The sequence below is a fragment of the Dendronephthya gigantea genome, unplaced genomic scaffold, assembly GCF_004324835.1.
Source record: "Dendronephthya gigantea isolate DGI-Jeju-01 unplaced genomic scaffold, DenGig_1.0 000021F, whole genome shotgun sequence".
Lineage (NCBI taxonomy): Eukaryota > Metazoa > Cnidaria > Anthozoa > Malacalcyonacea > Nephtheidae > Dendronephthya > Dendronephthya gigantea.
Genome location: NW_021163031.1, coordinates 223,728 through 247,939, shown reverse-complemented (window position 1 = coordinate 247,939; position 24,212 = coordinate 223,728). Strand labels below are relative to the sequence as shown.

Sequence of the window (24,212 nt, the reverse complement as noted above, 5' to 3'; positions counted from 1 at the left end):
TTGCATAAACACATCAATACACCGCCTCTCAATAGCTACATCATGAATGCGGTTTTATCGACGATTCATTTCAGCAAGGTTCCCAGGAATCCCAGGCCAGGTATTTTAAGGTGTATGGCATTGTGAAGACTTGTCGGTTATCAGCAAGCCGACAATTTAGTTGCAGATCATGGGACGTCGGATTAACGTTTGTACGACGTGTCGGATCAAAACACCCCCAGTGATTTGTACAATGTGTCAGATCAAAACACCCCCAGTGATTTGTACATTGTGTCAGATCAGATCAAATCACCCCCAGTGATTTGTACAGACCAATATCGACCAATGTTCAGACATTGTGTCGGCCGAATGAACCACAATCACTTCAGATTATCGTACGAAGAGTGGACGTTCAGACAATGTCGGATCAATGTGGCGGGTCGCAATGTGTATTCCTGTCAACCGTGAATGGCTACCAATATTTTCCATGGGTAAGAGTCGAAAAAAGCTAATAGAAATGTGATATAACAATTGTCTAAATTAGTTTGAACTGGGGAGGACTGCAGAATGCAAAATAATATTAAATGTACGTTCTTTTCATTTATTTATATTTCACTTGGTTTTTTATCGATCACATCACACACATCTCGGTGTGTGCTTATGAAAGACGCGTGACTGTTACTGAAAAACAGTCTTTCGACGAGAAACACACCCTAGTTACCATTGGTCATGTGATTCGTATCTCCCCCAAATATGGGAAAATGAAAATGATAGTTGCAAATTAAATGTTAAATTGTTGCATTTTAATTTTTAGTAAATAAGGTATTATTAAAGTAATCAAATTTATAAATAAAGGCTTTCTGCATAAAATTTATCATTAAGATTTTTGGTAGAAAATTTGCGTTAGATATAGATATTTTTTACGACTCTAAATGGACAGTCAATTGATCGTGCGATGAATCACGACAGCTGCGATGTTTAAATTATGCATGTCAATTACTAATTCTGTAAACTGCACAGAATAAGGAATATACAGTAGACATCTCAAGTCGGAACTTTTTACGTTTGCCCTTACGCATATCGCATTACGCATCGCTACTATGCTCTCGACCATTATAATGCCACTTTCGGCAGTTCAAAAAAAGCACTCCCCTCGATCATAATAATATACTAAGCGAATGCTGTAAGACTGAATGCATGTTCTACTGACATCCTTACACTGAGACATGAAATATCCTTATGACAAGGTGATATTTTGGTCACCGCGTTTTTCCGTCATTTATGTTACAATAACAAAACTCTCTGAGCAGCGGATGTGTCGTTCTTATGCAGTCTGATTCATCATTGTATTTGTTTACTCTGCTTAAATGTTGATTGACCTTCGGTATCCCCATGATTAACTGGACCGTTGATTCATAAATTCCGTTATTTGGCGATGTTTCCAGTTGTAGTTGATACATACATCCACCTAAAGAGAAAACATCTTCTCAACTTTTCCATATCAATCACAATTCTTACATGCCTCAACTTAACATCAAATCTGGTATAACAAATAACTAAAATAGACAAAAATATATTTTCTCGACGTAACTCTCCTGACGTAATTAATAAAGCCCTCGGGTCGAAAAGTCGAGAAGTTTTTTTGTCAACTTTCATGTGAAGTTGGTTGAAGACGTTGCTATGCTGCTGCTTGGTTATATTGTAACGTATATACCCCACTTATTCTTCTTTTTTCGACTAGCTAGGTATTATACCTTCTATTGCAATGACTAATATTTTGATCAACGTAACCTAACGATACTACATCATCTTGAGCTCCCAAACACTTTACCTTTCAAAGTCTTTGCCATAGTGAAACGCCTCTCTGCATTTAAATCCTCGTCTTCGTCACCTTTAGAAGATATCAAAAGGGCAGAAATGACCCTTTTTAATTGAAGTTGGGCACATTTCGCCGCAACGCCGTTATTCGCTATCCGTTCATTCATCATTTCAACCACAGCAAGTGCACTGCTTCTGACGTCATCATTGTCTACCTAGTAAATATATGAAATGAAAGATATTCAATGCCAGAGCAAAATCTTCCTGAAGAATTTCTTGAACACATCTTCGCCTTATGAACGATCAATTTCATAATTTCAAATCTATGCGAGCGTTTGTTCACCTAATGTGGTCATATTTGGAAAGTTTTTGGTGTTTACTTTGTTATTTAAAACTACCTCAACTTCATTCCAATCGACACACGGACAAAAGTGAAAAGGAATTCCAGCCTGTTCGCAGGTCCTCCAGCCTATATCAGTAAACAAGCTCTTCCCGTGAGGCAGATCTTTGGGGATCTCAGGGTACGACAGGATATGTTGAAAGGTCGCGTGAAGGTCAAATGGTGTACTCAATACTTTGCTATTCTTCCTTAAATTATGGTACAGTTCCGGATACGTTTTCTCAAACCACGGTGGAAATGTCATTGATAGAAATGGAAGTCTCTCCTCCATACGTCCCAACACAGTTGAACGAACAAAGCCATAGCGCAAACCATGATCACCAAATAGAACCAAGAGCGTATTATTAAGAAATCCTTGTTTCTTAAAATACTTCAGAAAATTTAACAAATCGTCTTCTACTAATGATATAAAATTGAAGTCCTCGTGATGACAGAAGTCTGAATTCATATGAAAACCGAATTTCAACTTCTTAGGATATGCCTTAAAGAAACTTTTGATGGTGTTTAAGCTAACGTTGTATATAGCTTCGGAGCCAAGACAGTGGCCTTTGATATAACTAATACCGCTCACCATTTTTTGGTACATCGAAGAGTGTTTTTCCAAAGCCGAATACCAGAACGGTAGAAGGTAATGATCTATTGGTGGTTTACAGAAGCCTTTAAGACGCGTGGTTATTGCACCATTAAATACTTCATCTTCGTTATAATATGTTGCATAACCATGATCGTTCATATCTTTGAATATCCATGGCCAACGATCTAAACACTGCGCAAACAATTTTCTATATTAAGAAAGATAAACTGTCATGAGATATGACGATAATAGCAACTTCGATTCACACATCATCATACATTCAAACATCCGTGCAGTTAATCTGATGACGATGTCATATATTCTGATTCTGAGATGTTTCTCGGAGCTGATATCATATATTCTAAAATGTTTTTCGGTTGCGAGTCGAATTGCGTTCAAGGCTGGTTAAAACTACAGTCCCAAAACTAGTCTCTTGCTGTTGGAGAAATATTAAATGATCTTAAATAGGTAAAAATCTCCTCTTAATGTCTATTAAGAGAACTTAAAAAATGGTTTATTTATGCTTTGGGCATTCACCAAGTGACTTTGGCTATGTGCACACGGTAACATTTTCCAGCGTTTTCACATTCGTTTTCATGCACTGTTTCATGCCAAAACAGTTTCAAACACCGTCAACTTACATGCACTAGAAGTTGAAGCTAATTTAACATATTAGGCATATTTTTCCTTGGATCGTGTGGACAGGGCATCAAAACAATAAATTAGACGATGCTCGTGTGCACATAGCCTTTATCAGCTGGGCGTGGCATGTTGCTATCTTTCTGATCCTAAGGCTGTTAACGACAGGGTCTTTTAGAAGAAAGAAAGAAATGGAGAATGTTGCAACCAATAAGATCTCTCAAATCAGTTGTGGATAATTATCCTCACCCCTTTCTTCCCTCAGGTAATTCATCAAAATGTCTTCCCACCAACATCCCAATAAGTGCTACAGTTGTTCCATCACCAAGGATTGAATAACCATTAAATATATGAGATTCTAACTCATCTTTAAGATATTTGTATATGGGACCCAGTTTCCTCCGAAAGTGTGCATGAGATGTCGAATCTAGGCCCACCATCATTATGTTCAGAGGTATTCCTGGTGCAGTTTTAGGTACCTTTTGTAGTACCTCCTCACGAGGAATGACTTCCATGTGAAACTCTTTTTGAACAGTATTGTCTGTTTTCTGAATCTCAACATATAACATGTCTTCATTTAAGGTTACAACAGGGTCTGATGGAGTCAAGGTTCCTGTTTTGAAAATTTGATAGCCTTGACCAGAGTTGCTCAATCCTCTGATCACTTCATAGTCCACTTTTTTAACTTTCGATTTAGCACCTACAACACAATGTCTGGTAAAATTTGGCTGTTTGTTTTGGTAAATAGCGGTTAGTGCATGTAGTTTGCACCTTAAATCAATAGTTATTTGATTATATTTTTTTCTCATTTCCATGCGAACAGAGTGTACACTTTCATTACTCAACAGTGTAAAGCAGTGTTTATATAACATTCATGATCTACAGCAGAAGGAGGTAATATCTGGATTTTTACCTGGTGTTATCATTAGTCTTCCGTTGTTATAAAATGTCAAATTTTTATTCCCTTTACAGACCAGGGGCTTCACTTTTTCAATCATTTTCATTACTGTCGCATCAAATGGGTCAATTTCAGGAATGTTACAAATTGCATTTGATATCTTCTTATCACTTTGTTTTTTTTCCTAGAAACATGATAACACAACACAACTAAATCAAAAACACAATCCTTGAGCCACAGACATCAGGAATTAATTAGGCATAAAAATGGCAATATATGGAAATCTGGCTTCACTTTTACGTTACTCACCAACACAGGAGCACAGCCCTTTGTTTCCTTCAACATCAAGAGATCTTTATACTCATCTTTATAAAATGTCACCACTCCAAGTGTAAATCTTGGTTTTCCTTTGGTCCCTTGTTTAAGTGTTGATGTTCTTGGCCCAATGTTATATGTGAAACCATTACACTTATCTCCCAAGTTGTAACACATTGACATTGCATCACTTGTGTACAAAGTGCATGAGTTATTTGTGATTGAGCTTTTGCAATAAAAATCACCCGATATAATATCCAAGTTTTCAATCTGCAAATTCCAAAAATAATCATTCTTAGTTTATTGAATTAAATTCTGTGATTTCACTTGTGAAAGGAGTGTCTGTGTCACTTTTCATTTCATTGAGGTGTGGTCTACTGAATATGACAATGACCTGCTAGGTTTTGGACAATTGTCCTTTTCTTGCAAGAAAAAAAATTTCGATTATAATTAAGACCCTTTAAACCTCTATTAATTATATATTATGCCAGATTGCAAGGCATTCTGATGCAAAGCCCGCTGCAGATGCTTCGAGATGTTCAATCAGTAGTTATCAATTGAAGAACTCTAATCCGTTGATAAATTATATTATAATTTAGATTATATTGACTCACCTTTACGTAATATCTCTCAATATCTGCATAGTATAGTATTCCATATTTCAGAGTTTTTAGTAAACATATCACAACGATAAACCCTACCACTGTCTTTACAGTTAAATTTTGCACCACAAAGCGATAGAAGAGGTTTTTTAATCGTCTCAACATCACCGAACCTCAACCTGTCCTGTCAAACCAAAGTATCCAGAATACTTCACACAACTTGCCCTTGGACGAAATATTTTGTTGTTTTCAACTTCAACCCTTCACCATTACGCAAATTTCACTCCTGCAAATAATCCATTAAAAGGTATATATTTCTTGTATTTCTTTAACATGTTATGTCCTTGTAAATCATTATTGTAAAAAAATGAAATGGAACTGATTCATATTCATGATTCATATAATTTATGAAACAAAATAAACTTTTATGAATGCTAGTCCCAGGCTTTTTAGGGTTGTCGGCTTGTCGCTAGGGCAATCTCATGGGAACCTCTCATGTTCTCATGGGCTGCTCATGGGGCAATCTCGAAACTCTGGTTGGGTTATCGTCTCTATTCTCTACCTATTCTCTAAATCCCCAAGACATGTTAGTCAAATCAATGCCTGCAATCGCTAAAGTTACAACGCGCTGACGCGCAGCAGGAAATTTTAAAGTGATTGAAAAAGAACACTTAGGGTACTGAATCAATTTAGAAAACCTTGGAATACATAATTATTTATATGCGGATTCCGTCTGTTTTCAAACACCCTGTCAGAGACTACACTAACTAAGATTGCACAAGTTTCTTCCCTGTAATATACAATGCAATGAGGAGATATAGTGATATGGAGTTTTTAAAATTTTTTATAATTGGAAAATCTTACACCTGTTTATTTCATGTCATTACCAATACCTCTAAAGCCTCTATCAAAAAACCTGGGAACGATGATGAAAGATCTATACATTGCCAATGCTGGGCCCAGGGCCGTAGATGCGGAGGAGGGAGGCAGGGGGTAACCCTCGAGATGTTTCAACTCTACACGATTACCCTTATGCTTGTGCCGGCTTGTAGCGACAATGCTACCCCCACCCTCCACCCTCCAGGTCAAATCATTTGTGTATACTCCGCAAGGGACGGATGAGGCGGCAGCTCCAGGCCCAGGTGTAAAGATAGTTTAATAGGCCCTTTTCTTTGGAAACAACCAAAAAGCGATATTATAAATTTAAATATATGTATATTTAAGGCCCACACATTCAGTCCCGAAGTTCCAGGACCAACAGCGTATCAATCCAGCCCTGTGCTCCCGTGAATACCAAGATAAATGGATTGAAAAGCATTGTTCTTTCAAGCTTGTTGGAAACATTCTGTTGTATGTATGTACATCTTGGGTTTTTCAATGTTTTCGATTCCCTCTTGATGAGACCTGTAAAACGAAATAGAGGCTACCGCTAAATACCACAGCAAACTACAGTTATTAATTTCGCGTAACTCGTCCTCATAATTAATATAATGATCATGTATCTGCTGCGTGTGAGTGAGATTTAAAAGAAGTGATCTAATGTTATCACAAAGTGTTGATATCATTACCTGTGTTGTACGTTTTCTTTTCCAACAATCAGGGTAAATCCGTTTATGCTCCTCCGCAAGAGACTTTGCTTCCAAGATGTACACCTTACGATCTTCTGAACTTAAGGATTTCCACTCATCTCCGAGAATTACGCTGATTGCTCTGGTATAAAACATTGAATGAAAAAACTTCAATTGAATTGGCTTTCACTGTAGATAGCTATGTAGTGTAAATGACATCAAGATTGATTACGGCGAGACGATTCATGCATGCAGTCTCTGCAACTTGCAGCGCAATATTGTTGTCTTCAGGGCCGTAGCTAGAAGCTTAATTGGGGGGTGCATATTCATATATTCGTCATATGCCCGAATGATTTATTTTGTATGCTATTGTTCCTATGGTATATAAACATGAATATATGAATATACACCCCCCCCCCCCAATTAAGCGGTCTAGCTACGGCCCTGGTTGTCTTCGGCGTTTTTTTTTCAAAACTCGACCAAGAAAAGGCTGAATGGGATATGCATCGCAATTGCAGTCAAACTTGCCTCATACTGAACAAGCTCGGGTACAATGCATTCATGGTTTTATAGAGGCGTCAGGTTTGAACATAATGGTTAGCATAAACTCTCAAACCAACCGACTCGCACCTGTTATCTTTTCCGGGATGTTTTCTTGTGATTTCCAGTCGAAATCGTTTCGCGAACAACATAAATGCATTCATAGGTCTTCGTGCTGATGAATTTGAGGTTTTTCGTTTTCTGACACGAGTTCCTTTATTTTTCACAATCTTCAAAGTCGATTCTAGCTTTCTTTTGTATTCAACATGTTGTTCCTTTCTCTGAAATATTTAAATAATCCAGTCGATATGAAACACTCTTAACTTTTCTCATATGCATCTGAAAATATTTTATTCTACCTTGGCCATGTTACTCAATGCTTGGGCTGCCGAATCCAAGTCAAAAAGAACAGATCTATCAACAAAATGAATAATATATTTACACGTCTTTTGCACGCTTTCTTTATTATGTGATTAAACGTGTTTTGAGTTTGTGAGAAAGAAGAAAGTTAAAAAATGTAAAACAGATTTTCAAGAAAAACAGAAACGAAGGAAGAAAAATGGCTTGAAAATGATGTATGAATATAAAAATGTGTGCCAAATATGCTTGACATCGTCAGTAAAAGCTTAATCATGGGGTTTAAGATTTAAGAAGTTCAAGTGCTGGCCCCAAGAGATGAAAAGATATAACGCAGACAAACGCAGGCAGAAAAGATCAACGTCATTACTTACGGTTTTGTATCTTGTGTCTTTCCGGCAAAATGTTCATTTTGTGGAGTTGTTTCTTTTGTGTTGCAAAGTGGAATACAGACATCACCAAGCAACAACTCTCGACAAGGTATCCCAAGACGACTCAAGTTTTCATGCGTGTAGTATTTTGACCAAGGAGACTGATTGTTGAACGATGTAGAGGAGTTGTTGTCGTCAACGTTGGATAATTCTCGTTTAATGTCTTTCATGTTGTGAGGTCGAAACAAGGTGGACGTCTAGATAATTGTGTACGTATGTTAAAATATATTTGTTTATTTAAATTGTATTGATTTATCACCATAACAATTAGAAGGCATTTACACAGTTATTAAAACATAAAAAAAAAATTATTATACATGTAAAAGGCGGGTTAAGAAAATATACTTTTTACAAGAAAACAAAACCATTATACCTTCGTGGTTTCCATGGATCTGTCATCTACTTGAAGACTTGTGTATTTTATTGACGCACAGTTGGTGTCTGTTTGGCTCGATAGGTCTTGATTAAATCTCTCCCAAAATGATGAGCAAGGGGTGGTAAGCAGGGGAGTTTCACTACATGACGACAAGTCTGAAGTGCACGGATCAGTTGACGGAGTAACATGTTCGATACTGGGAAGCTAAAAATGATTTCAACCATATTAGACCAAGGAATAGCACAGAGCCACACGTGACTCATTGGGTAATAGCTATAGTATATGAGTAAAACTTTATTCTACTTTTGAGTGATTTTACATTGCGAAACATTGCCAAACCTTTACCTTGAAGGCGTTACTAACCGACGACATATTATCACATGACATTTCTTTGACCAATGGGCTCTCAGGACTTGTAGCGATTGCTGCGAATTCAGCGAGAGGACTGGGAAGAGGCCAATAATGAGCCTCCGAGCTGCACAGAACTAAGGGCGGTGGTTTGGATTTTTTCTGTGGCTTCATACTTGTTGAGCGTATCATTATTTTGTCACTATCATATATACCACTATCTTCTTTACGAGCCGGTCAACCTGGGTAATTTCAATAATAGTCATAGTTAAGAATTGATTTCTGTCTACGGTGAAGCAGTGGCGTGCTCAATCTCGAAACCAGAGCCCGCGTTGGATCACGGGTTCTGGTGTCGAGATTGTGGCGTGCTACGGGATTTAGGTACTCCAGACCTCAAGCCAGACCTCATCGGTATCAAAGTCTGAAATTAAATTTAATAGACTACTGCGAGCCATTAGCCAAAACATCACAACAGGTGACCCAGGTCTTAAAGGCAACTCATCGCTGAAGTGCACTTAACGAAAATTTAGTTTAATAGGCCTAGGGCAGCGTAAGACGCAACTGGTGCGCGTTGGGTGTCAAGGCTTCACTCCTCAGTGTTCAACAGGCACAACTGTGACGTCATACATCAGCTGATAAAGGAAAGAAAACTGATTGGATTAAGGACGTAATGTACAAACATTAAATGCACGGGTATTGTCCACTGAGCTTATCCTTAATCCCAGTGTCATTGCGGACTGACAAATATTGACTTTACGGCTTTTATTGCCTCTGGAAAACAACAACTGCTTTCCAGGCTATTTGCTTGAAATATTTACAAAACGTAGAAGGAATTAAAGAAAAAATGAGCAGTCTACAGCTCAAGTCAACTTTTATATTGAATATAGTTTTTGTGAATGTTTTTGCTCAATGATTTATCAAGAGCTTTTCGAAGCTTAGGTTTCATTCATTTATTGCAATAAATCTTAATCCCTGGCTTTCATCGGACCGCAGTTGTGATAACACCAAAATTCCAACCGTATGCCTCCTTTTACACTCAAATATTACTCAACCCCATGCATTCTAGTTCTGCGTAATACAAAACTAGACCATCATTATTACTTATATTTTTACTATATGAAGCTCAACTAGTTCTGAAATGTAGTCTCCTCAGTTGGACTTGGACCCGGATCGTCCCTGTCACTGGACGGGAGGAAACGTTAGTATCTGAAGAAACAATGCAATGTTTGATAAAGTGGGGTTGAAAATCATTGCACGTCGTATTTCATTTAGCTGTATATCAGTGTTGGTAAAAATATTTATGCGTGTCATGAGTCGCGTCTGTCGCGTCTTGACTCCACTACAAACTCCCGATACGTCATTAATAACCCTCGACTCGAAAAACATCGAACTTGAATTTAAGCAGAGGTTGTCAACAAATTTGTTTTCTTCCATCTTGAGTTTGAAATTGCCGAAGATTAAGCGCAACTAGAAAAGCGTCTACCGCTATGAATATAAAACTCGTATACAAAGTGTCATCAGCTGAAGTCGTTGATCGGGATTATTAGTAATTTATATTATTGGTAATAGACAAGCAGTAACAGCCTAAAAGGGTAGAAGTATTCTCCATTTCCAAACACATAATTGTTGTTTATTACTTTCTCGGAAACGCCATTTCATTTTTGGAAATTTTTGCCAAACTCTTTAGAGTTTTTTCGAATGCAAATGGTTTAGTGCGGGCAAATGAATGAAATTTGGACAATTATGCACACGGTAATTCGCTCTGAAATTATTTGGTAGTTAAGTGACTGTCCATCTGTGCTTGTTTCTTCAGAGCAAGAACAAAAATGCGACTGATTTAGTGCCCAAATGCAATTTTTTTTTGTCTAGCACTTTGTCTTTTTGGATAATCTCAATTCCATGCACGACGCATTTGGATTTTCGCGACTGAAGCACCATTTTCATTGATTAGATTTCAATTTGTACAACATATCAAAATTGTACTCCACTGGCTTCAATCCGTAAAAACATGTTCTACCCTAAACCAAAATTACCAACGACACTCTCACGGTGTTATTTTTGGCAAAGTGCTGCAGGTTTTGACTGAACGCAATCATTTTGCTCGCAAAGATGTGCTTGGCGGGATATGCATCACAATGAATGAACCATGTTGTAAATAGTCCTACTTAGATTTAATATCAATGACTGTACATCACATGTATTTGATATATTTGATATCTTACCTAACATCCGATATGTTATCTTGCAGTGTTTCGTACTTGCGCACGTCAGCAGTTTTTCGTGCAGACCAATTTTAGGGCGATTTTCTAAACGTCCTTCTCAAAGGCAATTTAGGATTATTTCATTCAGTAGATTTGTGCAAACGCCAGACGCCATTGTCTCGCAAAATATTTCACCATGGTAATTTTGATGACGATTTTTGATTGGTTCTTATGTATTGTAATTACGGTTCATTCTTTCACATCTGTCAATAGAAATGCGACACCACTTAATCCACGCATTGTTTTGCCGCGCTCGCGTCAATTTGTAAAATGCGCAAATATTAAACTGTAAAACTGGTATCAAGTTCCAAAGAATACATACTGCAACCTTGTGATTTTGAGATCAGTGGCATTGGAAGTTTTTGGCGCCGCGCTTTTATAAACAACGTTTATCGCGAGAAATTTTACCGGTTTCCTGGCGGGTAATTTGTTTTAGCGAGAAAATAGTCTAATTTTCGATGGTTTTTTTATTTCAAACTAACGCAAAATTGACGTAAAACTAGAAGCAATGTGTTGCTGGGTAAAAGGAGTTATCTTTTATTGAAGTTATGGCGTCTGCAAATGTGCAAACATCGTATGATAGTCATGACTGCAGTCCAACCAGCAGTGCAAATGAATCAAGAAAAAAGTTTGGCGAAATTATGGATGAATGTGAATTAACGTGGGAACATATTCAGGAGGTATAAATAATTTGACCTCGTTTAATTGTTATCAAAATTTCCTCCCAATACACAAACGATGGAGAATTAAGATTTGGTGTATGCCCTACCCTTAACAGACCCTTCCAAGGTTAAAGGCCCGCGCCATCTCGCAGGGGTGCAAAGACAATAGAAATTTCAATGGGGACATGCATGACTGATACCCATCACTCTATACGTCTATAGATAGTGGTGGAATATATTATGAAGTGGGCAAGGCCCAGTGGGTAGTGGTGCGTAAGCTGACATCTGTTTAACCATTTATACAAATCAATGGTTAAATTGATAGGAAAAATACCAAATATATATAATGCACAAATGTCTCCATGTGTTGTAGACTCATAACAGATTGGCAAGTCACAAAAATGATAAACCCCCAGTTGGAACAGACAAGTCAAATGCAGTAAGTATTGTTCTCACACACTGCTGGTTATAGAGTGAAAAAAATGGATATAGAGATGGAACTAGTGTGCTGACCAACCATGCTTTGCCAGGATGTAAAACAACTATGAATGTATAAACTCGGTTAAATACTTGCTGTTATCATGCATGTGCAGATGATTATGTTACCTCGCTGGTCACCGGAGAATACCTTGTTGCATATACAGAATATTGTCTGCCCTTCTTGATCACATTTTTACATCTAGTAATTCCACACCTGCTATTGTTCGCCTATTAATAATTCTTATGTGAATATTTTTTTCTAGACAATAAAAATCTTAAGGCATAAAGAAAGAAGATTACAAGCTCAGCTGGATATTCTTAAAAATCAAGATGTTGAAGGTTTGATTTTTTGTTTCACTATTCATTTACAACTAAAGTGAGCTAAGATGTGTAAAATAACTGTTTATATAGTGATATCAAAAGATTTTCGTAATGTGGAGGCATTTCTTTGGGATAGTGTAAGTAAACTAACTGTTAAAATTAAGTAATTATGAGGGAATCCCTCAAAATTACATTTTGTAAATGTTCAGTTTGTTTCTTCAAAGATTAAGCAAAATGTTTCTCAATTGCAAAATGCCTTGGGTATTGTGAAAGAGCAAAGAGTGGAGGTTGCTGATGATATAATAAGGTAATTTAGATATGTCTATATTCTCAGTTAAAACTTTGTGAACATACCAACAGTATACATTCTTTCAATCTCCAATCAGTTTGCCTATAGTTTCCTACATTTTTGCTCACTGCAGGGAGAAAAAAATGTTGGAGGAACAAAAAGCAATCCAAGAATCCTTGGAAAGGAAAATTAAGGTGTTGTACAAACAAGAAGATGAGCAGCAAAAAAGCAGGTCTTTGATTTCATAAAAAGAATTGTCAGAAATAAACTATGCAATAACAAACATACCAGGAACAAATATGGATTGATGAACTTTTGTCTTAACTTAGTATACTGACTGAGCTTCAGGCAAAGAAGAAAGAAGCTGCCAAAGATCATTTAACAGTCATGAATCAGCTTGTAAGAACTTGCACTTTTTGAATCAATGCCTTGATGTTTTTCTGGCATCAAAAATAACTATTTTCTTTAAATTCTTCCAGGGCAAGTTTTTGTCAGATCATTTTCCAGCTCCAAACCACACAGATAGTGAGGTACAGCTATTTAATTTCCGTTGTTTTGTTATCTTCTCAATTATTCTGCTCAAAATTTCAAATCTGTTGTAGGATGAGGAATCTGGATGGCAAACACAATACTGCAGTTTGCAGCATATAATTGAGGTAAATAGATTTTCCTTGTAATACTTTTCAGAATTTTCTCTTTGGAATTGGTAGGGTTATCAAAACCAGCTTTATATTTTTATTTTTAACAAAGGCGCTGATGAATAGGTTGTTTGAAAGTCCTCATGATTGTTATGTCAAGATACTGCCAACATACTGGGCACCTTACATACAACTGCTACTACGATCCAACATCATACAGCGACATCCTGATAACTGTAATCTTATAAGATTGGTTGCATTTCACACTTAAGAGAAGGTATATAATAGGACAATATAACAGATGAATCAACCCTAAAAGTGACTGTTTACAGTCTGTAGTGCATGATGCATATCACATAAGATTTAATAAATGTATTGTGTATGTAAAATTTTATTTAAACTATAACTTTTTATGCATATATACACATTTATCCCAATTATTTCCCCAATTGTACCTATAAACCAAAAGTATATGTAAAATAGTTTATTCATGAAAGTTCCCCAAATGTTACCTTTAATATTAAACACGAACCATTTTTTGATAAAATGATTATAAAATATCCCCCAGCAGGCATGCAATAATCTGTCCAGCAGGGGCAGCATGCTGCTTAATATTTACAGTATGTTTGAAAGCTGGATGCCCAGCTGTTGAAACCTAGGTTTGCCAAAAGTAAGTGCATGATGGATGAAATGGAATATTCGTAGCATAATTGCCCATTGCTTTGTAACTGTCAGGTATCTGTAGTGAAAACAAGAATCACAAATCAAGGTACATGAAATTAGAACATCATGACACAATCATATGAGCTTAATTTTTCACCTGAGCTTGCTGTGTGTGATGATTCTGTGTACTTGGGTAGAATATGCAATGATCGTATCCCGCAGGTTTGTTGATCATTACGTCTAATAAGCAAAAACAAAACAAAAGATGAAATAATAAGGCCCTAAAGCGTTTGCATATAACAAATACACATGGGATTTTCTACATACAAATTGATGATTTAGTTATCAATTGACACTTACTCTGAGAAAACATGTTCTGTAATCGATGTTGCATACCCTATAATTAGTAGAAGATAGATAAGTTGTCTTGCACAATCCCAAGGCATTTTCCACTGAATGCAACATGTGTATGCATTGATCCATTGGTTAAATATACCTTCTTTCTAACAGCTGTATCAATTTTAAGTTTAACTCCATCATTGGTAACAACAAAACCCTAAAGCAAATTAACACACAAGTTTATATAACTGATATAACAACCTTATGAGTCAAGACACTTTAGCAATTGATGTGTGAATAGTGTTGTAGAATAGTAAATCTGATCCCCCCAATCACCTTCTTTATCAATTCCTTTGCATCATTTACATTATAAAATGTCACAAAACCATACCTAAAGCACAGCATATATATATTCAATTTTAGAATTGACATGAGAACATTGCAGAAATGTGTAGGTTTTTACTCATTCTTGATTATCAAAATAGATTTATTTTACCCTTTCGGTTCCCCTGTCTTCATGTCTAATACAATTCTTGTATCTTGAACATCAAAGTTGAGATCTTGGAATGCCAACTGCAGTTTAGTTTCACACATCTACAGTATACATCAAACAAAATAGTCAATTTACTTGTGTGAAATATTAAATCTCATTGGTAGAATTTTCACTGCCAAAAATAATGAACATGTGCTGATAAAATGAATGGCAATCACTCACCCAATCAGGAATACTACCAACAAAAATTCTGTTTGTTACAATTATACCTTCTGCTGTGAGATATTCCTAAATATTACCGAACAATTAAAATTACTGGTTAAAGTTTACACTTACATTTATCATGAAATTATTACAATATCAAAAAAGATGAATATTTCCTCAGGATCACCCCCCTATAGGGTGACCCTGCCCAGAGACCCTCCCTTCCTTCAACCAGGTAAGTCAAAGTTCAGAGTTGTTACCTCTGACCCCCTCTCCCTAAATAGACGTTTTGTTGAGATAATAATGCTCTGAGTGAAAAACCCCGAGCTATTTGCCCGGAAATTTTCCCACGATTCTATAAATAGAAATGACCTTTCTTTGTAAATGAACAATAGAACCATGACGTTTTACCCAAAATAGCTTTAGTAATGATTCACTCTCATTGATTGAAAGCCCAAAAGTTGCTTAGTGCGTTTTTCTATCCTCAGCTGGCTCAGCAAGTTTCTCTAATGGCATATAAGACGAATATATGAATTTCTCCCAAAACTCCGGGAGGCCACAGAGTAGTGTTTTCACATTCACATACATGCACAAAAAGCTCTAAATATTTGTAAAAATAACTAAAGTCTTAATAAATCTACAGAATTAAAACGCGTTAATGGCAAACCTATGGAATAGATACACGCCTCTACGACTGATGTCAGTGAAACACTGATATTGCGGTTGTATTGTACTAGCCGTATTTCTGTAACTGCAGTACGTTACCTGTTTGAGAGAGGTTAGCGCAGTTGTAGATTTACAAAAGTTAACCTCCACAATGCGTGTCCCGTCTGGCGACTCGCTATATATAAATGAACATGACCCCACACCTGTTTGGACCACCCTGAAGCCCTAAATTTTCAGTTGCAAAATGAGCGAATTTGCGAACTAGGTTTTAATCATGTTTCTCACGATGCAATAGAACTTGGTTGTCGATATTACACGCATTTAGGAGTAATCCTGTAAACGTAATCAAAGACAAAGTACGATTCCAGGTGCACCTGTATTTAGTTTGAAAAATAATAAATATCACAGTCTTTATCATACGGCACAGCTTGACACTTGTCCAATTTAATTGGCGGCATTCACTCATAAAATTTACAAATTAATTGTAAGGAACGAGTTTGACCTGAGGCCCAGCAATTTTCTGTGTAAAAAATGCTAGCTTGAAACAGCCGTCGATATTTCCCCCCTCGCGAGAAAAAAGGCATTCTGTAATGAATTCAAGTACGAATGCAAGCTATATAAATAATCTAATGTAACGCACATTATATATGCACAATGTTCCGCCACTGAAATGTTTCAAAGTAGATGTTCCACATGCAATTACTTCTGCTTTTTTCTGCAGCGCTGAACTAGACTGAGCTCAGACCGTCTTTGTGCTGAACGTTTACCGCACATACTGCGCTACATCCATTGGCATTGTACTGCACTAGCAATAATTTCACTGCATCTTTCTACATCAGCAGTAAATAGCATGAACTGCATGGTTGTGTTGATGGATCTAACATTGTAGTTTAGTCTAGCTAGTTTAGACTAGCTAACCAAAGGAGTTAGGACGCGGGTTCGATTCCCACCGTGATCAAACTAATTTTTCAGCTTACCCGGTTGGTGACTTAGAGAGAGCAACTTCATCACAATATTCACTGTAGTTTATTCTCTTACCATTATGGTCAATTCTTGTTCTGTCTCAGGATGATTTCTTTAATTCTGATCACTGTGATTCGATGCTCTGCGTCTTACAACGGTTCTGTCTGTTCTTTCTATATTGTGTCTCTTGATTGGGGGTGGGCCATATCACCCGTCAAATCAGTCAAATATATGACAGGATGATGAACTATTTATAGTCACTTGGCTGGGTCAAGGTTGTTAAAATATTAGGGGTTGTTCACATGAGCTCGGTTACCCAGATTTAACGAAGCGTAAAATGGATTTGCTTCATGCCAGTTTTAATTATATGGTTTCCTAAATGATAGCACATGCCTGCAGATTGATGAATATCATTGGAAAGATATAATGTGAAAAATAAGAAAAATATTCACAAAATACAGGAAATTCAGATGCCATCACAAGAACCGCATGCTGGGTAACATTACCAAACTAACTAAAACAGTCCTTTACCTCACCATAGTTCCAGTGTGCAAAGTTAAATCAGTGCAGTTTTCTCTCGCACTATCAATCTCCCATCTAAAGAAGTTGGGTTTTTTGCTGCTTCATTATTACATGGCACAATGGACCTTTTGCATAATAGACCAACTTTTGATTCAGGTGACAAAAAGGGAATTTCCTAAAAGAGCATACAAAACTTAGTAAAATTACCAAGTTTTGGTGTGAAATATTGTAAAGTGCCGCAGATATAGCCATGCGAAGTTGGCGAATTTTGTATACTTTTGTATTACGGCCGGACGCGTGTAACTAAATTAGTTACACGCTTCCAGCCGTAGTAAAAAAGTATACAAAATTGGCAACTTCGCAAGGCTATATTTTCCATACTTTACAATATTTTGCAGCCAAACTTGTTAATTTTACTAAATTTAGTTTGCACTTTTCGGAAATTTCCTTTTTGCTGCCTAATTCAAAAGTTGGTCTATTCTGCAAAAGGTCCATTAAGCACGAAACATGAAAGAAAAAAATAGAGAAATGACCAGCGGACACGCGATAAAAAAATGTAACCTTAGGTGACCAGAGACTCTCGAATCTTTCTTCAGAGGGGTTGAAAGCACGTCAAGGTTGGGGCCTTCCTTCTAGGTCACTTTTCAAACGGTGCAAATGTTTTTGAAAATCTTAGATTAACAAAAACTCTGTGGATATACTATCCAAAGACCAAAGGAAATTTTCCTGTATCCGAGAAAAATGTAATGTATAACGAAGGATCCCGCGGCTCAGTGGCAGAAACAGTAGGAAATCACAAACTTATTTGTCTCACCAAAGCAGCCCTAGCCTGGTGATAAAAAAATTGGTTTATATAATTGAATTGCTATATAGTATATTGAATTCCTTTGCAAAGCAACAATATGTGATTATGGTATCTCATGGTATCTCATATTCATTATCTCCTCGAAGTTCTTTACTATATATAGTTTAGAATCCTCCTGGAGGAAAGTTTAAATCTCGAAATGGTGTCGTGAGATTGCATGAAAAATTGCACTGTGTAACAGCTAGACTGTTAGGGCATTTAGTCTGACACCCAAAACTTTTCTTTATTGTAGTAATGTGCATGGCTTTCCAATCCTAATGTTCGCCAAATGTAAATATCTATCCTTGCAGTAGCAAGCTAATTTGAATAAAGTTTTTTTCAATATCATGCAAAACTGCAATTTCCACCAACTTCCGTCATGCCATAAGAGTAAGACTTGCGTTTTCATTTTTATCACTATTTTGTTGCTATCTTTTTTATTTCAATTTCAGTGGACACAGACAAACAGACCTACTTTAACTTTAATTCAATATATTTAATCGAAACTTCTGTTCATCAGTTGCCATCATCAGGCGCGGATCCAGACCGTATCGAACGTGGCTCGAGCCACGGTCAGATTTTCCCATCCAGAATTTTCCCATCTGCAATCTAATATTCACACATTATTTAGAAGTACATATTAATTCTTTGAATCACACCAGAATTAAGGAAATATATGTCTAAAACAAATTATTTGAGTAATATCTTTCGTAATCGTTGTCATATTATTACCAATTCCTGCTAAAAGTGGTAACAAATTCCCAATTATTATTCCTTGTTTCATATTATGATTGTTCAGTTAACACTGAACTATAAAATTCGCCGAAAGCTTGCCGAATTGTGCCGAGTATGTTCGGAAGCTAGTCGTGCATTCGAAGCTGCGATCACAGCAACTAGTTGACACGGTCAGCGTGCAGATTATTGCGCAATTGTTACTAAATATAGTAACGTTCGGACACGGTGCAGTGTAGCAAACCAATCACAGGGCAAGCTTTTGCCACGTGAGCCACGGTGCGACACGGTGCGACACGGTGGCCTGTTTTTGATTGCGCAATAAACATGATAAACAATAAAGTTCGACACTTCTCGACTTCGAACTCGGAATATAGTTTACAAATAACATGTTAAATTGGTCTGTTCGCTGCATCCTGGCTGATTCAGGCTGAATCGAATGTATTAATACATGAATCCGTCGAAATTTCTCAAAAGCAAATCTAAGCGAGCATATTTCAGGGGAAATATCGCTCTTCATGCTACAACGTGATGGAATGATTACTAAAGAAAGGCTTCGCTCGCTCGCGTTATACAATCGCAACGACAATTTTTAAACTGCTATTTCCCAAGAGACAAATACTGAAAATCTTTACTTAATGTCCTTGTAAGGTAAGACTTTTAGGTTTTAAATCGAACTATGGGCGCTCTTCTTTATGCGGAAAAACGGCCAGACCGGTTCTGTTGTGTTCGGTAGTCGGTACAGACAAAAGTATATCGTTATTTACATCTGCCTAGCACAGGAAATGCAGTTTCACCGCTATATTCTTAACGAAATACTTTATTTCAATTTAAAATATGACCGGTCTGACCTTTTTGGCCGCTTAATGGAAAGCGCCATATGATACAAATTTGCATTTACGCTGTGAATAATTTGTGTATGCAAATCTCACGTTATGTTGAGTGTGAATGAAATATCCGTAAATACCTTGACAAAAATTTTGAAAATGGTTTACAGTGGTTTTATGAAAGTACAGGGATTTACAAATTACAATATTCGCTTTTAAACGTTCCCCCTTCGCCATACGCCCCCCCCCCCGACCGGAAAATTTTTAGTCCAATATGACACGGTCAGATTTTCGGCTGGATCCGCGCCTGATCATCTTCGCGTCTTTATTATTCAAATTACACTCACATAACCTGTCGGCCCTCATCGTAACCTGAATAATTTATGAATCGTTTCGTATGTAAACAGTATAAAACCTGAAGGCGTGCTGACTCGTTCAAACTAGCTACCAAGTTAGAACCGCGGTGAAAGGAAAAGTGTCTTACAAAGTTTAGTATAACATATTCAGATGGCGAATTATGAAGTTGATGATTGCAGAGAGGTGTTTTTGTTATACGATCGAGTTGGAGATCACAAGATAGATGTCCACGAAGTAGGCGAAGTTTTGAGAGCTTTGGGTTCAAATCCAACAGAAAGCGAGCTAGTTAAGCTGGAACAGCAGTTCAAGGCTGGTAAACGTATTTCGTTTGAAGCATTTTGGCCGATATTCCAAGCAACAAAACCACGAAAGTTAACTCCAGGTAGGACTGCGCTTTTCATTTTCACAACTAAAAGTAGCAGTGTGTATTCTAGGTTCTTATCTTGCTTGTATAATTTTAAGATCTTTTATACATTTATACTGGCAATAAATCAACAATATTCTGCTTGTTCTTACGCGTTTCGCAAAAAATCAACTTGAATGATCCATTGAGGTATCTCTAAATATTATTCACCTGTCAGTTTTTAAGAATCGCGTTTCAAAACCACATTAATTTCCAAAATAAGTTTGTAATATGTACTTCAATTCCAAAAGCAAACAATACTATCCCATTTACAAATTTTAATTGCGATTTTTTTTAATTTAATTCAAGTTGAGCTGCCTTGAAAACTGACTGGTCATGATCTGGCCTTAGCTGAGGTCCTAAAATGACCATTTTCAGTACCTAGGAAGATTCAGTGTGAAATGAGGAACTGGTCTACCTAATATTAGCCTGTCTGTATCAGCAGCGTCGGCTATAATATGAGATATGCTACTGCTAGGTTTTAAAACTGTTCATGTTTTCATGCACAGCCACAGGGTATTTGGTTTGGTGGTTCAATACCCAAAAATCTCTTGAAACAGACTACGTAGAGATTCTTCGATTTTTCAGAGTTCAGAAATTTGCATTCGAAAAGATCTGACGACCGCACGGCCACACACATTTATTTTAAATATTAAACAGCCATTAGCGAGAAAAAGTACAAAAACTGTATGCCTGGTGTAAACATTACATACATGCGTTTGGTTCCCTACGGTAAATCGAGCCTCTGTCTTAAAATGCATTTGTAAAAGCCCGGTGCATCAAATGTCATTCGTAGCCAAGTGGAAGTCTATGGTTCGGTGAAAATGTTCACCGAACACTCTACGAGTGACATTTTGCTAAGTAGAAAGCGTGACATTTTGCTAAATACAAAGCTCTAGGGTTCGTCAAGCTTAAGGTAACTAGGAAGTAGGGAGAAATAACTCGTCAACATGATTCCCCGCCCCCGGGTAAAACTTTTGGTAGGAATTTGATCATTCATCATAAACCCGGGTGCACGTTCTATTCTTTATCGCGTGCGCCCAACTTCTCTAGATTCGAATGTTTCTGGTGGGAACGCTCCAACCTCGTTCAACCCCCCCACGAGTAAAGAGCCTGGGAACGAGATTGGGAACGCTCTTCCTCCCCCCTCCCGTGCCGTAACGTCTTTGCCCTATAGTCATATACTGTCATACCATGCTGTCCATGCACTAATATCTCCATACTTTAAATTTCATACAGCTATTAAAGCGTCGTTTGTTGAATGCTTCAAAGTGTTTGATAGAAATGCAAATGGTACAATAAGCTCTGCAGAATTTCGACAGCTACTCACAAATCTTGGGGACCGATTAAGCGATGAGGAAGTTGATCTTCTTTTGGCTGGCCAGGAGGACAACAATGGCCAGATTCATTACGAAAACCTCGTAACATCCATCACTTCAGTTTAAAACGTCGGAACTAAACGACTGTCATTCATATTATTTCTGTAGTCATTCAATGTACATAAAACGATCGATCAAAGTTGAAATATACTGATGCATACATGTATATACACGTTAAATATGTTTTACACGTTAATGATGTTTTACATGCTAATTCTAAAGAAATTTTAAGGCCCATTTCAGACGTCGACGTTTGAAACGGGCCTTAAACGGTCTTCAAAGTTGGCGACCAGATAACTCTATGAGATAACTGTTACTGCCAGTTATCGTTCCAGTCTTTATAGTCAAGAGTTCACTGTTCTTTACATGCAGGACAGTTTGAGTACTCAGTTCGTAAGTAATCCACCATCTTTGGGAGGGAGCAAGAGAGACCTTGGAGTTCTATAAACGTCCCTCGTGAAACGCCGCCGACGCCCAAACGTTTTCGAAGCTCGACCAGGAGTAACTCTGCATTTTCACTTATATTAGAAACTACAGTCACTTTCTTGCCTTTTGAGCGGTTTTCGTAGGTTATTGGAAGTTTTCCTTTCTTTGTACGGGTAACGGTGTATTCCCGTGATTGTTCTGAGGTTTCGGCTAGCCCCATACGCTCTTGATTATTGTCTTGTGAATCTTGTGTCTCTGTGTTTGTTGTAATATCATGATTTTCACTGGAAAATTTTTCGTTGGTAAGAATTCAGTAAATGTTAACTCAGCTGGTCGACCTTCGTACTGTTCTCTTCCATCACCTGATCTTTTCTTTCCTCTTTTTGGCATATTGGGATTCTTTCACTCCTCTTGAGACGCTTAGGTAAACTTCGTTTGGCTTAAATTTATTATCTGGCTTATTTTGGCTTCTTTTTATAAAATGGTGTTAGAGATCATATATTCGTATTTTTCAATCAAATATAGCTTTTTGTTTTATGATTGATTCAATTTGACCCACTTCCAACCAACGACAGCAAAGCTCAGACCCTTGTTACTTCGTTGCTGCTAGCATCGTGGACGTCCGACAAACACAAAAAATATTAGACTTTGAAAAAACTAATAAAGTACTTTAAGAATTCGATTGACCTTGCACAGGCGCGATCTCAGTGCGCGCGTGCACGCGCTTAAAATGCCGGTACACGTTTCCAGGGCGAATATGATGTTTCTAAGGTGAAATTATTCAGTTTTCTCTCAAATACACTTTAAAAATGTTTGAGACTGTGGAGTTACTTGAGTAACAAGTCGACAAAACTGTATGCACTATATATATACTAGGCGATGATAATAAGTTACAAAAAGACAAAGTCAAAAACTAGTAAATTTGTAGTTTCATAGATAATATAACAAAGTCACAACATTTCGAGTGTAAATTTGTAGTTTGCAAATCTTTTTGTCAGACAAAACTGGACAAAACGGTATGATAGACTTCTCCCCAATCCCCTCATCATAATACCTGGCAATCCTGTGTGACTGACCCCCTGACTCGTTCAAACTAGCTACCAAGTTTACCAAGTTAGAACTTAGAACTGTGGTGAAAGGAAAATTGTCTTACAAAGTTTAGTATAGCATATTAAGATGGCGAATAATCATGAAATTGACGTTGATGATTGCAAAGAGGTGTTTTTGTTATACGCTCGAGTTGCAGGAGATCACAAGATAGATGTCCACGAAGTAGGCGAAGTTTTGAGAGCTTTGGGTTCAAATCCAACAGAAAGCGAGCTAGTTAAGCTGGAACAGCAGTTCAAGGCTGGTAAACGTATTTCGTTTGAAGAATTTTGGCCGATATTCCAAGCCCAACAAAACCACGAAAGTTAACTCCAGGTAGGACTGCGCTTTTCATTTTCACAACCAAAAGTAGCAGTGTGTATTCTAGTTTCTTATCTTGCTTGTATAATTTTAAGATCTTTTATACATTTATACTGGCAATAAATCTACAATAATTCTGCCTGTTCTTACGCGTTTCGCAAAAAATTAACTTGAATGATCCATTGAGGTATCTCTAAATATTATTCACCTGTCAGCGTTTAGGAATCGCATTTCAAAACCACATTAATTTCCAAAATAAGTTTGTAATCAGAGTTGGTGGATATGCAAATATTTGAGGCCAAATTGTCATTAGTGCTATCAAGAAAACAAAGAAAACAAAAGGCAAAGACAAAGTAAACAAAGAACTAGTGTGATGTTGTTTGGCCTTAAATATGCAGCTATCTACCAACCCTAGTTGTAATCACTGAGCTATATTAAACTTGCTCCCGGCCAAATCGTGTATTCGTGTCGCCAAAAAGATGGCGGATTTT

The 24,212-nt window shown here is 37.2% G+C and overlaps 5 protein-coding genes across 7 annotated transcripts; 2 read left to right on the top strand and 3 right to left on the bottom strand.

Moving 5' to 3' along the window:
* Positions 1 to 624: 624 nt before the first annotated feature.
* LOC114521988 lies at positions 625 to 5,602 on the bottom strand. 2 transcript variants are annotated; one of them, XM_028542575.1, is made up of 7 exons: positions 5,238 to 5,602; positions 4,618 to 4,893; positions 4,324 to 4,492; positions 3,660 to 4,110; positions 2,769 to 2,979; positions 1,811 to 2,012; positions 625 to 1,447 (listed from the first exon to the last, which is right to left on the bottom strand). In XM_028542575.1, the coding sequence occupies exons 1-7, from the start codon at positions 5,388 to 5,390 to the stop codon at positions 1,239 to 1,241; spliced, it is 1,671 nt and encodes a 556-aa protein (XP_028398376.1). In that variant the 5' UTR covers positions 5,391 to 5,602; the 3' UTR covers positions 625 to 1,238. The 2 variants fall into 2 exon arrangements, with proteins under 2 accessions (XP_028398376.1, XP_028398375.1); XM_028542574.1 differs by having other exon boundaries at positions 627 to 1,447; positions 2,196 to 2,979.
* A 494-nt stretch (positions 5,603 to 6,096) lies between these two features.
* Positions 6,097 to 11,217, bottom strand: LOC114521783 (HMG box-containing protein 1-like). The gene is made up of 8 exons (XM_028542323.1): positions 11,068 to 11,217; positions 8,843 to 9,087; positions 8,495 to 8,701; positions 8,065 to 8,318; positions 7,693 to 7,747; positions 7,424 to 7,614; positions 6,794 to 6,935; positions 6,097 to 6,629 (listed from the first exon to the last, which is right to left on the bottom strand). Exons 2-8 carry the CDS (start codon positions 9,035 to 9,037, stop codon positions 6,600 to 6,602), a joined length of 1,074 nt encoding a protein of 357 aa, XP_028398124.1. The 5' UTR covers positions 9,038 to 9,087; positions 11,068 to 11,217; the 3' UTR covers positions 6,097 to 6,599.
* A 302-nt stretch (positions 11,218 to 11,519) lies between these two features.
* LOC114521809 (centromere protein K-like) lies at positions 11,520 to 13,964 on the top strand. The gene is made up of 10 exons (XM_028542348.1): positions 11,520 to 11,786; positions 12,142 to 12,207; positions 12,512 to 12,587; positions 12,660 to 12,706; positions 12,794 to 12,876; positions 12,992 to 13,090; positions 13,188 to 13,257; positions 13,338 to 13,388; positions 13,461 to 13,514; positions 13,609 to 13,964. The coding sequence occupies exons 1-10, from the start codon at positions 11,655 to 11,657 to the stop codon at positions 13,765 to 13,767; spliced, it is 837 nt and encodes a 278-aa protein (XP_028398149.1). The 5' UTR covers positions 11,520 to 11,654; the 3' UTR covers positions 13,768 to 13,964.
* On the bottom strand, positions 13,946 to 17,101 carry LOC114521810 (deleted in azoospermia-like). 2 transcript variants are annotated; one of them, XM_028542350.1, is made up of 8 exons: positions 16,900 to 17,101; positions 15,214 to 15,279; positions 14,995 to 15,092; positions 14,835 to 14,889; positions 14,656 to 14,715; positions 14,520 to 14,556; positions 14,317 to 14,399; positions 13,946 to 14,235 (listed from the first exon to the last, which is right to left on the bottom strand). In XM_028542350.1, the coding sequence occupies exons 1-8, from the start codon at positions 16,900 to 16,902 to the stop codon at positions 14,152 to 14,154; spliced, it is 486 nt and encodes a 161-aa protein (XP_028398151.1). In that variant the 5' UTR covers positions 16,903 to 17,101; the 3' UTR covers positions 13,946 to 14,151. The 2 variants fall into 2 exon arrangements, with proteins under 2 accessions (XP_028398151.1, XP_028398152.1); XM_028542351.1 differs by lacking the exon at positions 16,900 to 17,101 and adding an exon at positions 15,961 to 16,152.
* A 2,986-nt stretch (positions 17,102 to 20,087) lies between these two features.
* LOC114521798 (myosin-2 essential light chain-like) lies at positions 20,088 to 22,056 on the top strand. The gene is made up of 2 exons (XM_028542336.1): positions 20,088 to 20,488; positions 21,749 to 22,056. The coding sequence occupies exons 1-2, from the start codon at positions 20,257 to 20,259 to the stop codon at positions 21,952 to 21,954; spliced, it is 438 nt and encodes a 145-aa protein (XP_028398137.1). The 5' UTR covers positions 20,088 to 20,256; the 3' UTR covers positions 21,955 to 22,056.
* Positions 22,057 to 24,212: the final 2,156 nt, after the last annotated feature.